The 17,827-nt window shown below is 42.0% G+C and overlaps 1 protein-coding gene across 1 annotated transcript; it reads right to left on the minus strand.

Annotated features, from left to right (window-relative positions):
- Positions 1-666: 666 nt before the first annotated feature.
- On the minus strand, positions 667-16,795 carry LOC139831511 (uncharacterized). The gene is made up of 4 exons (XM_071820805.1): positions 15,746-16,795; positions 11,984-12,529; positions 11,053-11,742; positions 667-2,778 (listed from the first exon to the last, which is right to left on the minus strand). Exons 1-4 carry the CDS (start codon positions 16,793-16,795, stop codon positions 667-669), a joined length of 4,398 nt encoding a protein of 1,465 aa, XP_071676906.1.
- Between the last annotated feature and the right edge of the window lie 1,032 nt (positions 16,796-17,827).

The raw sequence follows: 17,827 nt of genomic DNA on the forward strand, positions 1-17,827 counted from the left end.
CTAGGGTTTGGGGCGGCACGTGAGGAGAAGGCCGACTCCTCTGGGAGTCGGCAACAATGAGATTGATTATTGCTTCCGTTCCTAGTACACGGTACTGCTCCTTATATAGGAGATGACCCATCTATTACAAGGAAAGCAGAGTCCGTATTGGACACAACTACTAGATGCAGAACAAAGACAATCCTGCACGGATACTACTAGACTCTAATCTGAACCTCTGGCTGACCACGTATAACTGGGCTAAGCCCCTAATTTGGCCCACTATTTGGGCTCCTTCCTGGAATAGGAGATACCGACCATAACATGCACACACTCCCAAAGGTACCGTAGGTTCGGAATGGCAAAGTGTGTAATATTTGAAAAGCTGCCTTAGAGGTGTCCTACCAAAGTGAGGAGCATGTTACATATTTAAAACGCAAAGTGCCTACGTGTAAAGAAATTAAATAAGTGTATGTCATTCAGAAGGATCACAAATTCTAGTGGCATGGAAACATACAAAGAGGAGGTCACATCAGAGAGTACAATAAATGAAAACGACGGAGGGTGAGCAACAGGACCTCGTTTTTTAAATGTAAAACCCACCTTCGTTCGAAGGTAGCAACTGGATCCTCCTGCCACGCCACCAGGTGTGTTTGTGTGAGAGCTGATGCATAAGAGGAACGCCACTCAGGCCATTATTATTAAAGGAGTTTTGGTAACTTGCTCCTGCAGTGTTTTCTTGAATGCGTCGTCGTACCCACCCCTGACCCGAACTTCCTTGAGCTTCCGGAGAAATTCTGTTCCAACAAACCCACCTTTGTCGAAGTCAAAGCAGTTATCAACCTGTAGTATTTCAAGCTCCGCCATTGCTGTGTTTTCAAATACTACCCACTGAAGTTGGTCTAAGTCAGCGATCTCCAGCCTGTTGAGTTGCGGGAAAGTACCTGGACCAAATTTCAAACTCAGAGCGCCTTCTTTCTTGGCGCCTTCTTTCAGAGCGCCTTCTTCCTGAGCACCTTCTTTCACAGGGCCTTTTTCCAGAGCGTCTTCTTCCAGAGCACGTTCTTCCTGAGCGCCTTCCTTCACAGCGCCTTCTTCCAGAGCGCCTTCTTTCTTGGCGCCTTCTTCCAGAGCGTCTTCTTTCAGAGCGCCTTCTTCCAGGGCGCCTTCTTTCACAGCGCCTTGTTCCACAGCGCATTCTTTAAATGAATCCCTCCACAGGCAAAGGATGGCTAACTTCGGTAGCTTTTCAAGGTTTTGCAATGCACCATCATGTTCCAGACGGGTGCTCCGCAAACTCAGCTTGGATAGATTCCTCAGTTTCTCAGGGTTTATCCATGTCGGCAATTTGGCAATATGGCCATAAAGTTTCACACTCTGGAGATTTTTTGGGGGTGAGGATAAGTAATCCAAACAACCCTCTAAACCAGGCTCGCCCTCTGAGCGCACTGACAATGATTCCAAGTGGCTGAGAGCCTCGACAGCAGAACAGAAATCCTTACCATTTTTCTTGTTGATACCTGTCACGCCTAACTTGCGCAATTTTGTAAGTGCCTTGAGCTCTTTGATTACAGTCTTCCCCCTTGCAACATTCACAACACCCAGTGTGTGCAGGATCTTCATTTTTCCGATCCTTTTTGGGACTTTTACTCCATGCGGATCCAGACCTTTTAATAAAACACTTCCTATGAAGCCTAGGGTGGGACCAAAGTTGTTAAAAACTCTTGCCAGCTCTTTCTCAACAGATCTCTTGGTTGTGTAGCTTCTGCAGAGTTCTGGTAAAAGACCCACAATGGTTGCAATAAAGTCCGCAACATTTATGGATTGGTCATCCTCATCTCTTGGTATGTAGCCAGCACGAAGGTAGCTTAGCTTTTGAAGTTTCAAAATTGCTCCTGGAAGTGTGGTCACTAAAGTACCTCTGATATCCAGTGTCTCAAGGTTCAGTAGCTTACCAAACGATCTTGGAAGATGAAATATTCCTTGGGATCCTCGTAGAGACAGGAACCTGAGATGGCGAAGCTTCCCAATTGGTACAAGGTCCTTGTCCCTTAGACCTGTTGTGTCCTCTAAATCCAATACTCGGAGTAACCTCATCTTGCTTGAGACGAGGTGTTTTCGCCATTCTCCAAACACTGTCAGTGATCTGATGCGGGACAAGTCCATCATTCTTACCAATGCATTGTTCTTGTCTCTACTACATCTGCTGCTTACTACAAGATGCCGAACTTTATCTCTGGGGTTCAGATTGGTGGTAGAGTCATCCAGTGTACAAACAAGTTTTTCTTCTGCTGTCTTGGAGATGCTAATTGCACGCATGAGATTATTGACTTGGTAGAAGTTAACTTTCTCACCGTTACTGCCTGTCGCTTTTGATGGTTGAATCATACTACGATTGAGAAGATCTGTGAAGTGTTTTCCCCCAATTTGTTCTGCTGCCAAGCTGAGCATTTCACTGGAATAGCCCTCTGCAATCCACCTCCGCACTAAGCGCCTTCTGCGAAGGTTGTGGCCCTCAGGGAAAATAGACAAATATAGAAAGCATGCCTTGAGGTGAAAGGGTAACCCATTGTAGCTGGAGATAATCATTTTGTTAATTTTCTCAAGACTGGAATTCATCTCTAACTCCACACCAATATGATCATTCAACTTTCTCCACTCCATTGTACTTGCAGGCTTGCTGGCCAGGAATCCACCTATAGTGGCAATGGCAAGTGGAATCCCACCACATTTTATTATAATACGCTTTGCTTGCTCCATTATTTCAGGATCTGCTTCCAAATCCGCCAGCTTTGGTATCTACGGTACGATCTAAGTTAGTGCTTCTGAACGAATCACATATGTAGCAATATTCTTTTTTTACCACCCTAGAAAACTTAAAATACTAATGTTTACAATAACGCTTGCTGCACACGTCACACTAAACTAAAATTATCCATTGGACATAAAATAACCTCAATCAATTTATATATAGATGTATAGTCATATGATAGAGGAATTTCTTCCCCACCCGCGCACCTACTATGTCTCCTATTTTCCTTACCACCTAACTGTTTTAGCTGATGTATTTCTCAATGATTGGATAGTATTTTCCCTATTCAAGAGGATGGAAACATTACCCGCAAAAAAAAAAAGAGGATGGAAACATTTTACGTTATGGAACTAGTTTTTGCAAGTCTTTGTTTGTACCTGCTGCTAGTGACATTAACACTGTAACATCCCAAAAATTTCAAAACAAATAAAATGAATTTCCCTATTTCCAAAATTTAGAACCAACAATTTTTTTATTAAATTAAGTTTGATACATAGTGATCATGCTTATATGTTGTGATATGGCCATGATTGTTTGTTGAAGTATTTTGAAATGATCTAAAACCCTAAACCTTGCTCTCCTTTTCACCATCCAAGATAAAACAAAATAAAAAGAAAGTAAATTAAAAAGAAAAGGCCTATGTAAGCCTATGGTTATATTTTTGCAAATAATCAACTATGCCATGATCTACCTTGTTTAGATGGTTTGCAAAACCTCAACAAACTCAACCTATCACTTACCAACTAAATCCAATGTGAAACAAAAAGAAAATAAAATTATACATAGAGGCATATGTGGCCCATAGCCATACAAATCTTGACCTATGACCACATACTTTGCCCAAATGGTTTGAAACCAGCACTGAACCTAATCTAACCCTAAATGGACCCTAGACCATGCCCAAGTGAAACAAGTGGAACAAAATAGAAGAATAAGAAAAATGCAAATAGCACCACATATGTGCTTATGGCCAATTTAGCAAATCTTTAAAATAGGCCATTTTGACTTGTGCCAATAGTTGGATAATGTTACTAAACATATAATACCACTTTTTGAATCAAAGAAACTCAAATCAAATCAATTTGGAATACAAATTTAGCTCACATATGATAATGGTCAAATCTGCCATTTTTAACAACATACCCACTTTGAGCTCTTGTATTAAGAGATTTTTAAACTAAATATTCTCAAGTCTTTGCACCTCATCAAAGAACTCATGAAAGTGAACAACTTGGTCAAAGTCAACCTTGCTGGTTCAAAGTCAAACTCCCAATATAAGCATGCCAAGATGCCACTTTGAAACAGATTCTAGATTACCCAAATATTTAGAATATTCACAAATCTATTCCAAAACCCAAACCAATGCCACCATTTGATGCCAAACATTATTTAGAACCCATCCATCCAGAAAGTTGGCCAAAAATCCAACACAAATGAGATCATTACATGTGATCCAATTGTTACATAGAGTAAAATTAGGGTACAACCACTATTCAAACAACTATGTACCTCTCACCCTCTCTCTCTTTGGCTCATCTATAGTGCCTTGTACCCTAACAACTCCCCTTTGACATCATCAAGCCTAGCCAGATCACCATGGCCCAAGATCTATCGAGGACATTGCACATGTCACCCACACTTTTGGCTTTGATCAAATATGCATGCCATAGACCCCTCTCACCTTGGCCACCATGTCTAATAACCTGGACTCACACCACTCAACCTTGCCAAGCCCTCAGAGACAAAGAAAAGTGCACAAAGCACCCAATGCCATGACCATGCCGGCCACATGATCACCACAATGTCATCACCTGCCTCTGGTCCTCTCCTCTCCCTCTGCTCATGTCACATAGCCTCACCACACGCTGCTGAACACGCCAGACATGATCCCAAGTCAAAAGGAACACGACACACACCAGAACGTGACGTGGTCACCGCGCCCCGGCTCGCCAGAGCGCGCACCGGCATGGCCCTGGATGCGCCAGTCCACCTGCCCGTTCCGTCGCCTCCGTCCACCATTGGCGCTAAGACTTGGCACGTGACCTCTCCTCCATCACACCTACCCACTAGACAAGAGTGCTCGAGCTCGAGTTCACTGTAGACGCCGTCATCGTCAACCTCTGCCGCGCCAGTACCGCGAGGACGACGACGTCGCCCGAGCGACTCCGTCCTCCCCCTGCTGCACAAGGACGCTCCCCAGGACCGCCATGACATCGCCAACGCCTCCGCATCAGCGCCCCCCTCTCCTTCCCTGTAGACGCGTCGACGACGACGACCTGCTCCACGCCCTCGGCCACCACTCGCCACTATAAAAGCAGGCCGCCCCGAGACAATTTCTTCACACCCTCGCGTTCCCCTCCCTCCTGAGCTTCCTCGACCACGTCCCCCTTCGCATTGCCGCCAGTAGCCTCTCAATTTCTCGCCGGAGTCCCGCAGTACCGCAGCAAGGGCGCCGTTGATTGAGACCACCTCCGGCGATGCCACTTGCACCAAACGCTCCGCCGCCCTCGACAACCTCACCCTGCTCCCTCGCCGACGACCGCTGACCGCCGGTGAGCGCGCCCACCCCCTAGCCTCGCCGTGGTCGTAACCCTTCTCGCCGGAGACGACGACGCGCCTCGTCCGTCGATCGCCCCTCTAATCCTACGGCCCAAATCAAACCATACTGTTTCGGCTGTTAAGTGTCGCTGACACGTAGGCCCCGTTGTCAGTTGGCCCGTGCGTGCGAGATGCGCTAACTGGGCCGGCCCAACCCTTTTGCCCTCTCTGTGGCCCATTTCGTATCCCGCCTAAGCCCAGCCGTTTAAATTCGAAATTTCGAATTTGATTAAATTGCTTAGTGGTTCCATTTTCAAGTTTAAATAGAAATAAATCTACTGGGCCAAATTGAATAAATTTTATATATTTGGGAAGCTGAGAAAATTGTCTAAACAACCACACTGGCCTCAACCCTAGATTCATTGTAGAATTAATGTGATAAAAATAACAAGGCAGGGCCTTTTGCAACTTCAAACATTTATTAAAAATCAACCAAAAATGCTTTTGAGTTGATTCCAACTCTCAAAAATCACATTTCTTATTGTCTATCTTAATATGTAAAAATATAACACAGTTATTTCATATGATCATGGGTTAGAATCAAATAATGGCTATGTAGTCATTACTAGCCCATTTAAATTATTTTCAAAATTAGGAATTTAAATCTGTGAGGTGTAGCATCTCATTTAAATCACTTTCTCAAGTAATTCAAGGTGAGGTGATGACATTTGTCTTCATGACCCTATATGTTCTTATTTGAGAATATTCAATCATTTCCATAGTAGTATTTAAATTGTTCAAAACTATTTATTTAAATCATATAAAATGAAACACTTCTCATTTAAATCTTGTCTCAAGTAAGTCAACATGAGATGGTGACCATGGTCTATATAATCTCATATTGAATTAGTTGGGGACATTAAGTCACTCCCATGTTAGTATTAAATTGCATGAGGTGTAGCACCTCATTTAAATCATTTTCCCAAATGATGAATATGAAGTGTTGACCTTGGTCTACCTAGGTTCATATATTATTATTTTAGGAGATTAAATCTTAACAAGATTCAATGAGAGGAAATTATTTCTCAAAGAATTAAATAGAAACCCTAATCAATATTTGTAATGCGAGGAAATTATTTTTCTTAAGAAGAAAACAAAGCCAACCCCCATGATACTATTATGGTAATGCTAGAATAGCTTGTGTGAACCAATTGTGTGCTTAGTCTAGCCTTAAGTATTTATTTGTGATTGTTATCCTCGTATTCGTTTATAGACGCTAGTACCGGAGACTACCAAGAGGAGGAGGTCTACTTTGAAGATGAGGAAGAGAACTTTGATCACTTCTCCAACCAAGGCAAGCTAATATTCTTGCAAGTTACCCAAGTGCAAAGCTCTACTAGAACAAGGCACCACTACATCATGCTTTATGTTTAATGATCCTATCCCAAGTTTTTACCTTACAAGTTTTTGAGTTTTGTCTATCAAAGTTTACTTTTGGATTCATGATTCATTTGGTCTAGATATAGAGTAGTAAAAGAGTATCAAATTTAGCCTAGAGCAATACAAGCAAATTAGCACCCCTCATGACTCGTTGCTAGTGCTAAAAACGAAAAGTGACTACTCTAGATGGGAACATGTGAAATGAAATGACTTTGAAAACCTTGGAATGATGAGTCATTCTATTGAAAGATTTTGAAGGTGAATATGACTTGTGAATGATATGGTGAACTTTACAAAAACTAATAGTTGGGTTCGGATGCGATACCATTCCAATTTTACAAGTACCCCCACAATACCTGATTATTGGTAAGGACTTAACTGAAAATTTATGTGCTTTAGTATGGGTTCCCCCTAAACAAGCGTCATAGGGGTTATGCCGAGGCTGTCTCCATTGAAAGTGAAATGATGTGAAATGACGTGAAATGAGGTGAATGTCCGGCCCAAGCCCTGTGCAGTTCCCAGGCTGACGGTTTGTCTTCACTGGGAGGCCAAGCTCATGGGGAGAGGTGCCTATACTAGGGTATGTAAGTGAAAGGTTATGGTTGGTAGTCCGCACACGGAGTGTGATAAATCAGGGCCTGTTAACCCTGACGGATTATTGCAAATGTTGTGGCAAAAGTGTGCGACCTCTGCAGAGTGTAAAACTATTCGAATAGCCGTGTCCACGGTTACGGACGATTGGAGAAGCCATACTGTTCCGTCATCAGACCATTTTCAAAAATGTGACATATGACTCGTGACTTGAACTTGAAAGGTGAATGGTGACTTTGACCTGAATCACAACAGAGTTGTGGGAATGACACTAATGTTCCCACTTGAGTTAGTTAGCAAATGAAGAATCTTTTACTAAATGCTTATGAAATAAAACTGACTTTCTGCAAATGAACCTAGAGCTTAGAACCCCCTTTACTATAGTTGAAAGTGCTTACACTAGTATTAGTTTGCGAGTACTTTAAAGTACTCATGGCCAGACTATGAAGAGGAGTACCAGAACCAGGAAGAAGGACAGCAGGACGTCTACGACAACTAGGACTACTCCTGATGTCAACAGTTTCCTGTGGAACAGATGGACCGCAACCGCGACTTCGCTTCCGCTATGTGTTGTGTTTGTTGATCAATATATCAACTATTTTTGTAATTGGATCTTTAGATCCCTTTTGTTGTAAAGACTGGATCATGTGATCTCTTGTTGTAAGGCGATCATGGTATGTAATGAATGATGTGTTGTGATATCAATCTATTATGTCTCGCAAAAACAATATTCCTGGGATTGCGATGTATGGCATAATAGGCATCTGGACTTAAAAATCCGGGTGCTGACAAACACCTCTTTTGATTTACCTGTAGATGGTGTTTTAGACGGTGTGTATAGGGGTTTTTTGGTAAAAGAATTTTATCTAGAGGAAATTAGAACAGCTATTTCCAGATGAAACATAACAAAGGGGTGGGCCCTAATGGGTTGCCGGCCGGGTTCTATCAACATATATCTTGCCTTTACTGCATGGATATTTATGGAATCTTTTAAATGAATCCTTTTATGGTTGATACAAATTTTCAAGTTTAATTTATGCGATTTTAACTTTACTGCCAAAGTGTAGAGATGAAAATATGATATAGTTGTTTAGGCCGATATGCTTGTTAAATGTTATCTTCAAACTGGTAACTAAAGTTACAAATAATAGAACAATTGTAGTGGCTTATAAGATAGTTGCTCATGTACGAACAACATTTATAAATGCTAGATTTAGTTTACTGGAGTTATTGTGTTGCATGAAGTTTCACATGAAGTGACTAGAAAAAAAGTAGTCATGTTATGCATGAAGTAGATTTTGAAAAGCTTATGATAGGATAAATTGGAATTTTCTTTTTAGTATATTTAGAATGATGGGTTTTCTAGAAATGTACTCCCTCCATACCAAAAAGGATGTCGCAGATTTGTCTGAACTCAGATGTATTTCGTGTAGCTGCTATGGATAGAATAGATTGTTTGTGGAGGTAGTGTAGATGCTATGGTAAATGGATAGATAAGCCCTTATTTAAAAACCAAGAAAGGGTTGAGGCAGGGGATCTCTTACCATTGTTGCCCAGTACTAGATGTTTTACTAGGTTTGACTAAAAGAGCTCTGGAAAATGGTTTGTTGAGGGGTGTGGTGGGTGACTTGGAAGATGGAGGCCTAGCTATCTTACAAAGCACAGATGATATACTTTTATTGTTTAAAGAGGATTTATAAAGTGTTAGAAATTTGAAGTATATATTGTGCTATTTTGAGGATTTTTCTAGCCTAAAAATAATATCCATGAACATGTTTGTTTTGGACAAGCTTTATAAAATATCAAATGTGACATTGTTTGAAAAAGTAATATTTAGTTTTGGACAAGATTTAGCTTCTGGACTTCTGGTTTCTGCAGTTGTTTAGGTCCCCTTTAGCTGTTGGGTTGCTGGCGGAGGCAGTAGGTTCTTGAAATAGGCTTTAGCTTCGTTTATAAATAAAGCAATCACACCATACAAAAATTCGAACAAAGAAATGCTAGGGCAACAACGGAAACATGTCCAACTAAAAAGAAAGATACAAAGAACGCCAACGGCGGACCGATGAAACGATGGCACCTCGCAACAGCTGCACCCTCTGAAATTGTCCCACCATGCCACAAGCACCCCGAATCACCAAATACCAAGGCAACCCCCTCAAGAAGGGATGTGACATCAACACGATGATGCTGCCCGGACCAGCGAACTGGACCTATGGTTTTCCCCAGTACTCGGGGAGAGGTGGAGAAGGGATAACCTCGATGCCCTTCAAGAAGGAATGGTGACAACCGTAGGCACCGCCGCGTCTCTCCCGAACCCCACTACCACCACTCCAGAGGTCCATGGCCTAGAAGCCCCACGGGTTCAAGCACGGAAGTGGTAGGACACGTCGACCGCTGGCTGATGGACAAGATGGCCGCAAGGCCCAGCCCAACAAGGCCCGTAAAGCAGAGTTCTAGGCCCGCCTATCCCAGATCCAGCCGGCACACTCACAGCCGCTGCCTCCACCTCACCAATGCCCGACGGGAGAGACTCGTCAGCACTAGTCTATCGCCCACCAGCCCGCGGTCTCCGCAGTCTTGAGCCACCATCGTCTCCTCACCATGGCCATTTCTGGAAGACACGCCGCGCCATCGCTGGCAGATCTAGGCCCGCCTGGCCTAGATTTGGCCCACAACGAGCACAACCGTAGCTTATCGCTGTCGGCTTTCACGCGGATCAGCCTGCCGCCATGACCTCTCCTCCTTTATCCGCATAAGAAGTACGAGCAACCCACCACCACGGCGCCGCCTCCACCAGCCACTTCAGAGACGGACGACCACATCCAGCGTCCGGATGAGCCGAGTGCGTCCCACCACTACGCCGGCCGTGGCACCACCACTCCAAGTCGAGCCCGAGCACTGCCGTCGTGGCACCCGCGACCGCGCCACGCCCTAACCCAGGGATGTGGACCCGCGTCAACCCCGCCGAGCGAGAGGACGAAGAAGCCTCGCCACCGCCGATGCTGACCGGGCTTCGCCCCGCCACACCCTCTTGCAGGGGGGGGGGGGAGCGATCTAGGGTTTTCTCCTCATCGCCTCGCGGGGCGACGCCGGAGGGGAAAGGCACTTCAAGACCAGAGTCTATCGGAGGCAGTAGCTAGGACGAGATTGTCTTGTCTAGTGCTTGTAATAAGTTAATGAACCTTAATTGTTTTATTGGTTTCATGATGAATAGAATCTGGAGCGATGCTCCTTGATCCGAATAAAATATGATTTGATAACAAGGACGCAATGTATACTAATTTTTTTATTACTAGCAGACATATTACCAGGTGATTTCTAGTAATATGCATTTAATATATCACTTCATTATCAGAGACAAATACTACACACATCCCTGTTGTGTGCAGAATCGCTAGAATACAAAACCATTCATCACTGGCCCACGCTTAACCTCATCCCTAACAGGATTTGAAAAAAAAATCGAAATATACAAAAATATGATCCTAATCGTAGTTTGGACGTATACTGATAACTAGATGGATGCTCTGAATTTGCAGAACGGTGGGTTTTTTTTTGGCACTACATGAACCAAAAATTTAGAAACATTATTTTGAGATAAGCAATATTTCAGAGAGCTAGCAAGTATGCAAGTATTAGTATGCGATCGATATCAATTCAAAATAGGGGACACACGATGAGGATGCACTTACCTTAGTTTTGAATAACTTGAAAGCATCCGCATATTGTAAACCTTGGAGATGGATGTGATTTCCCCGTGGCACTGAACAATGTTCCGCGACACTTGCTTCGCTGGTGGTGAGTATGATCTGGCTCCCACTGGTCGCCTTTTTAGGCAGACATGTCATGACCATGTCCCATTCAGCTACCGATGATATACCATCAACGACAATAAGGAGCTTCTCCGTGATATTTTCCAGTAAAGCAATTCCCACTTTGGAGTAACTCTGGGTGCTGCCTCTTTTCAGTCTGTAAAGTATATTTGGTATTTGAGAACGGTCTTGTAACTGCAAAGCAAGTCCGCTCTTGAACTCGTCAGGATTGAAAGGTTGCAATAAAGTGGCCCAAAGACGTCTTGGAAACTCTTCAATGATCTTAGGGCAATGATAGATGCTTTCGACAAGTGTAGTTTTCCCGACCCCACCCATTCCCCACACGGAGGTTACACGATATGGATTGTCACCATCTTTTTTTTTTGAAACGGGTGGATTGCCACCATCCGGAACAAGTAACATTTTCACGATGCGAGATTTCTCCTCCTCTCGTCCGATAAGCTCAGGTTCTTCCAATGTTGCTCCGTTATCTTTGGCACTCTCCAGAATTGAGTTTGACTCTAAATCCGACTCGGTGAAACTGGAATGAAGTCCAATATCTTTGAACTCCTGAGAAAATGAATGGTGACAGTTAGTACGTATGCACCAGTCGGACTCCACGTCCATCTATTATTTGTCCATTACTCGAGTTCATCTTAAAATATGGAATATACATGCATGAAATTTCTCAGGCACATCGCAGATTCACAGTTCAATGCTAGAATGGCAACACTTCAATGCTAGTGGGAGTTTAACTAGGTGTTATCTATTAATTAAACGAGAGAGACGTGACTCTATATGGAGTGTCTACCTTATTTTTGTTTGAGTCAGCCTCTATACCACCTTCTTGAACTTGGAGCTCGTGAGTGTTCTCGTGTTTCTCTGAACAGTGCTTGGCAACACTTTCATCAGCTGTGGTGACTATGATCCTGCTTCTACACTCTTCTGTCGGAAAATATGATACTATTGAGTCCCACTCAATGCTGGTTGATATGTTGTCAAGAACAATTAGGTACATCTGTCCTTTCAGAAGCCTGGCTAACTCTTCAAACAATTCTTCAGCTACGGCTTCTAGGTTTTCTCCATCCAGCTCGCGAATTAAGCTCTTAAGGAGAACATCATGATCAATAGGATGTTGTTGGATAGTGATCCAAGCACGCCTCTGAAACTTGCGGTCAAGCACTTGGTTCTCGTAAATGCTTTTTACGAGGGCCGTTCTCTGAGTAATATCTGTTCCCCAAACGGATATTACTTCACGTGTCTTGCGGTCTTGAGAAATTAATTTTGTAATTGTCTCATGAGCCGCCACATTCCGGTCCCTTTGGGCATCAAGTGACGTCTCAGTCGGATCATTACCCTGCAAAATGTCCAGTACATAATTAGTTCCATATTTGTAGTATAGTACTCCCTCTGATCCATGATATGTGTCGGAGATTTAGTACTAAGTTAGTACAACTTTTATACTCGATACTTATTATGGATCGGGGGATCATCAATTAATCAATCACCTACTCTTGTTGCACCAATTATATCTCGGGACAGTGATAGAAGTACTCAATGAATGTTAAATTTTGGAGCTTATGAAACAGCTTTACATTTATTAGGTGATTTTCCAAATGGTTGTTAATTTCTTCGATCTTACAGGAACAATCTTACTTGTGTAAGGAAGGTCGGTTTCATGTTAGCAGATAAAACTAAAAGTTGCATTTCGTATTTCTCACTAATAAACTGAAATTCTAGTTGTTTTTTCCATTGGGTATTTTAGTTTGTTAGGCGTTACATTAACCTCATCCCTAAAGTAGAACCCCGCATTTTATTTGCTGAGCTAGTGAAGATCATTGGCTATTTCATTACCCATCAGTGTGTGATAAAGGTGTTCCATGTTATGGTGTAGGTACCCCTTCTTAGTTTCCCTGTTTTTTACTAAGAAATGTTATCTACTCAAAATTTATAATTCATCTAATGATATTTGTTCTCCAATTTCATCATGTTGCATCTGCATAACTCATGAAAGCAGTATGTCAACGTAGGGTAAGTTTTTTTCCTTCGTCGCTCTTTATGTCTTTGACATGCATGGTGGAAAGGATGGTGCCAATACGGATTGTGTACTTTAGCTTAACATATGCTCCAAGCAGGACGCATTCATTGTCGACGCAGCAGCACTTACTAGTTATAAAAATTATCTTGGATCTTTTTTTGATAAATATCATTGTGGTTATCCTTTTATTATATAGATATGAGCCTCCCACCATTCCAGGCTGCCACCTATTACTACTACCAAGAAACATCACCTTGCAGAGAAGTAAAGACATAACATTAGTCTTCGAGTGCATATACCATATTGGTCACTTTATTATCTTGGCTTCCTCCATCTTATACTTCCGCATGAAAAATAATGGAATGTTTTTCAGGTAAATTGATGGAATGTTTTTGGTTGGCAAACACCTAATATTGGGCATAGAGCATGTTCAGGTAATACTAAAATAGGCGCTTTGATAATTCATTCATTTTCCATACTTCACTTGTTTGTAGCACTGAATGGGTGATGCCAGCCCCGGTGATGTCAGCATCTTCGCCAAGAATAATGCAGCTTTCTTGTGTTAGCATGTTAGCTATGTTTTTTAAATGAGTTCTAAAGGATTTAATTTGCATGTCTCTATTTTGGTTGTATTGTGTTTTATTTCTGTCCAGTTGGTTTTAGTTCTGTCAAAAGACTGATTAGCACTTGTTTTAGTCCAGATCCTTGGATTATCTTCCTTTCATATTGTTGTTCATTCCAAATCTTCAAATTTGACATTGGAATATTGATCCATGAACACAAATTTTATTTGGGCACAAGACTTTGGTGAAATAATAGAAAAGTAGGAATTAATGATGTAACACAACTGGATAAGCATGCATTGAAATATAAGTAAATTGTTAAAGCATAAATACACAAAAAACATCTAATCATAAAATAACTCAAGACTTATATTCATTTATTTCAATTAGAAATAATAGGAATTTATTATGTTTTTGATGCCTTGCCTATGAGTTATTACTATATATTATACAGTTTTTACATGCAGTACATTTTCATAAAAAACTCCTTAACCACTACCCCGTTGCAAGTAAAGATATCGATGAACAATTTATGTAAATTAGAATCCACTATATATAACAATCAAGAGCTCTATCCACTACCCACAAAAAAGGAGCTCTATGCACGATAGGAAATTCCGACGTAATTGAGCTGTTAGACCAATATATCATGGGATCGTGATGTACTGCTAATCTCCTAAATCGAGGAGAATCATGTAGACTTTGATCTCCCATATATATGGTCAGGATTAGGTAGGATTGCATGTAACTTGTCTATATAATTAACACTCAATGGAAATGACACGGACACATTATGAGAGCTAGGAACTAAGACTTGTTTTCATGTTCTATTTACCACTACGATTTGACAATGCTTCCTGATGACCTTTTTTTCTCTAAAAGTTAGTAAATATTTGATATATTTTGTTAAATAAATAAATTTTCGTATTTACAGTAGTTTGAGGTCTAGCTCCAGCAACACCAAATATCCTGTTATTGAACAGGGGATATGGCATTTTGAGGATATGGAGGTGGGCGCCAAGTAAGCAAAGGGTGGTAGGAGAGGGAAAGGAGAAACAAGATGATAACATGTGGAGCTCATTTCCACTTCAATATGGGATATGGAATAACACTAAATGAATGGGGCTTAAGCACTTCGTAAGAGAGAAATGAGGTCAATTATGTTTTACTAGTTACCTCAATACTGGTGGTTGTGTGAACAAAATTCAAAAGTTGTTCCTCAGTGTTACATATTTCTGAACAATTGGTTGTCGTGGTTTATGATATTTATTCAAGTTGTCACTTTGTATAAATTTTCATTCAGGTTTCTAGTTCCAACTTTGCATTAGTGTAACAAATTAAACGTATTATGTGTACATGGATCCTGTTGTAAATTGTTTCGATTTTTATTATTCGATTTATGCTTTTAAATATTTACCCAAATGTATCTTTGGTCATAACCATTCCATTTTGAATGTTTATTGTTTTCTTACAATTTAAACTTCAATTTACATGGTATCCTATATTGGTTCCGGCACTACTTTTCACAATATTTATTGTAAGCCCACCATGCACATAGACAGAGGAGGCAGGAAAACGAATATATGTAGCTATGGCATTGGATATAAGTACACTGCTATATATAGTAAAACTACACAAAATTTTCGACATCCTTAAATAGCAGTAGAAAAAACACATTGTGATAATTACACTTGTGGTTTACTTAGTGGACAACAATGTAAAGCGCCACATTATGAAAAAGTGTTGCGAAACAGAGCATAATATTAGTTAGGCCAACAATGGATCAACTAATGATTTCATTACTTATTGGATTGGATTAGACAATGTTAACAAGATTACTAAAAAATCTTGACTTGACATTAATTTTTAGCTCCATTTAAACAGTGAACATGCAGTGATCTGATTTCAGCCATCAAGAAGATAAAAAAACCATAACAAGAAAATAAGATGTTAAATAGATGCTTTCTGTTACCTCCTTGTGGAAGAAGATGTAAAGGGACTGATCTGACGAGAACTGTTTGAGCTCCGATACTTGATTTGGCTGACCAACGCACAAACTTGCAAGTTCTATTTGTTGCGTTGACACTAAAATTCTACTCCCCTTCTTCGTGTCGGGCAAGTACAGTTTGATCCAATCCCACTCTGATATGGTTGACAGGTCCTCAATGACAATCATGTATTGGTTCTCGTTGACATGCTTATCAAACTCATTCTCCATGTCGCATTCTGCTGCCATGCTCTTGGAGATGTGAACCCCCATAGTTCTTCCTTGTTTTGGAGTTCCAATCAGATTAGAATTCCCATAGAACTGCCTCACAAGGCTCCGCAGGAACTCGTCTGGATCGAAAGGATTTACCAACTTTACCCAAGCACGGCATCTGAACTTTTTGGTTACCTTGGGATCCTCATAAGCCTTCCTGATGGTCGACATCTTTCCAAGATCATTGCTTGTTCCCCACACCGTGATAACCCTAAGATCTTCATCATCCTTGGTGATCAGGTCAACAAGGTCCACCTTTTCATTTTCCAGCTTCGCAGCACGTCTTGCTCCGTCAATGCCAAATACTGCAGCAGTGCTGGACAAGTACCTGTCAGCAGCTGTGGTTGGCTTTGAGCTGGGATCTTCGATGAGGCGGTAACGCAGATTCCTATGGCTGACGTCCTCCACTCTGGCTCTCAGATCTATAATCTCATTGGCAATACTGCGGCGCTTCCGTATGGTGCAAGGGAACCGCCACCAAGATGGTTTCTCTAGATGAAGCGAGAAGTCCTGGAGGCAGTCCTCCACGTCGTAGCCAAGATCTCGTACTTGCTTCACCCATGTCCGAACAACCTTCTTCTCGCCCCGCTCCTCGTCAGCCGCCAGCAGGAAAGTTCGCATCATCTCAAACTCATCGTTGATGAAGGCAACATCTCTCCGGACGCCAAGCTGCAAGGCCACCTCCTCCGTGATGACAGATGTCGCCTTAGCCACGGCTCCATTCAGCACAGACTTGGCCAAGCTCAGCACCGTCGTCTCCATTGGTTTTTCTTTTGGTTGGTGTGTATGTGGAGAAGACCTATGAATGGAGATACAGTACATCTTCTCTCTCTGATATTTATATACTAACGGATTGAGGCAAGTCTGACAACGCATATGCCGAGTGCTACGGACAGCCAGTGTATCTTACCGTCGTTTGCACCTCCAGATCTACCGAGGACAAACAATCAGATGACGACACCGAGATTTGTTTACGTATTTCAGTGAATTGGAACACTCCTTCTCATTGATACCGTTGCACCGAGCATGCTATTGAAGACGTTGCAACATATGTCGGGGGAGCCGTGGTCGCCGGCACAAACCGCCGGCTCCCTTTGCACGCGTGCTGCTATCAAATCATCATAAGTTACATTGTATAGCATCCCTTACATTATATAGGAGGCTTAGTCTATAAAAGTCCGACTCTAGTATTACTCGTTTCTATCCACAATACAAGACAAGTCAGATCGTAACCCAACTCGTACATTAATATTTGACACAAACTTTCTCCACCACCTTGAGTTCGTCCAAGAGTCCTTAAATGTACTCCGGACTTGAGAACTCCGCTGCTACTCCCAGACTCCACATGCCTCCACCTGTAAATGTAGTCCCTTCTTCCCGTTCAACATTATCACACATCGCACTAATCTGCGTGAGGATGCTACCAATTTGAAGGAATTTCACCGCCACCCTGTGATCACCTGAGTCAAATTCGCAGTCGTCTCATCCTTCCAGATAGTCTTCTTCATGTCCCACAACTACAACACTCCGCCTCCTTCTGCAGCCCGTCACCTGCACTTTTCCATGAACGGAACATTACAAAATATACGGCCATTTTCTCTCCAAGCTTTCGACATCTCAAACTTTCCAAGACACTTTCTCAGCTTTTCCATGGCTGACTCATGGTCATCACTTGATGTCAATCCCGATAGACCTAATCGACAAATTAAAATCGATACTCAAGTTCAAGACCCTGCTCACGCAGTATTAAAAATAGAAAGAAAAAAGATTCTGCGACTACACCAACCCTACTCT

This window comes from Lolium perenne, chromosome 5 (genome assembly GCF_019359855.2).
Source record: "Lolium perenne isolate Kyuss_39 chromosome 5, Kyuss_2.0, whole genome shotgun sequence".
NCBI lineage: Eukaryota > Viridiplantae > Streptophyta > Magnoliopsida > Poales > Poaceae > Lolium > Lolium perenne.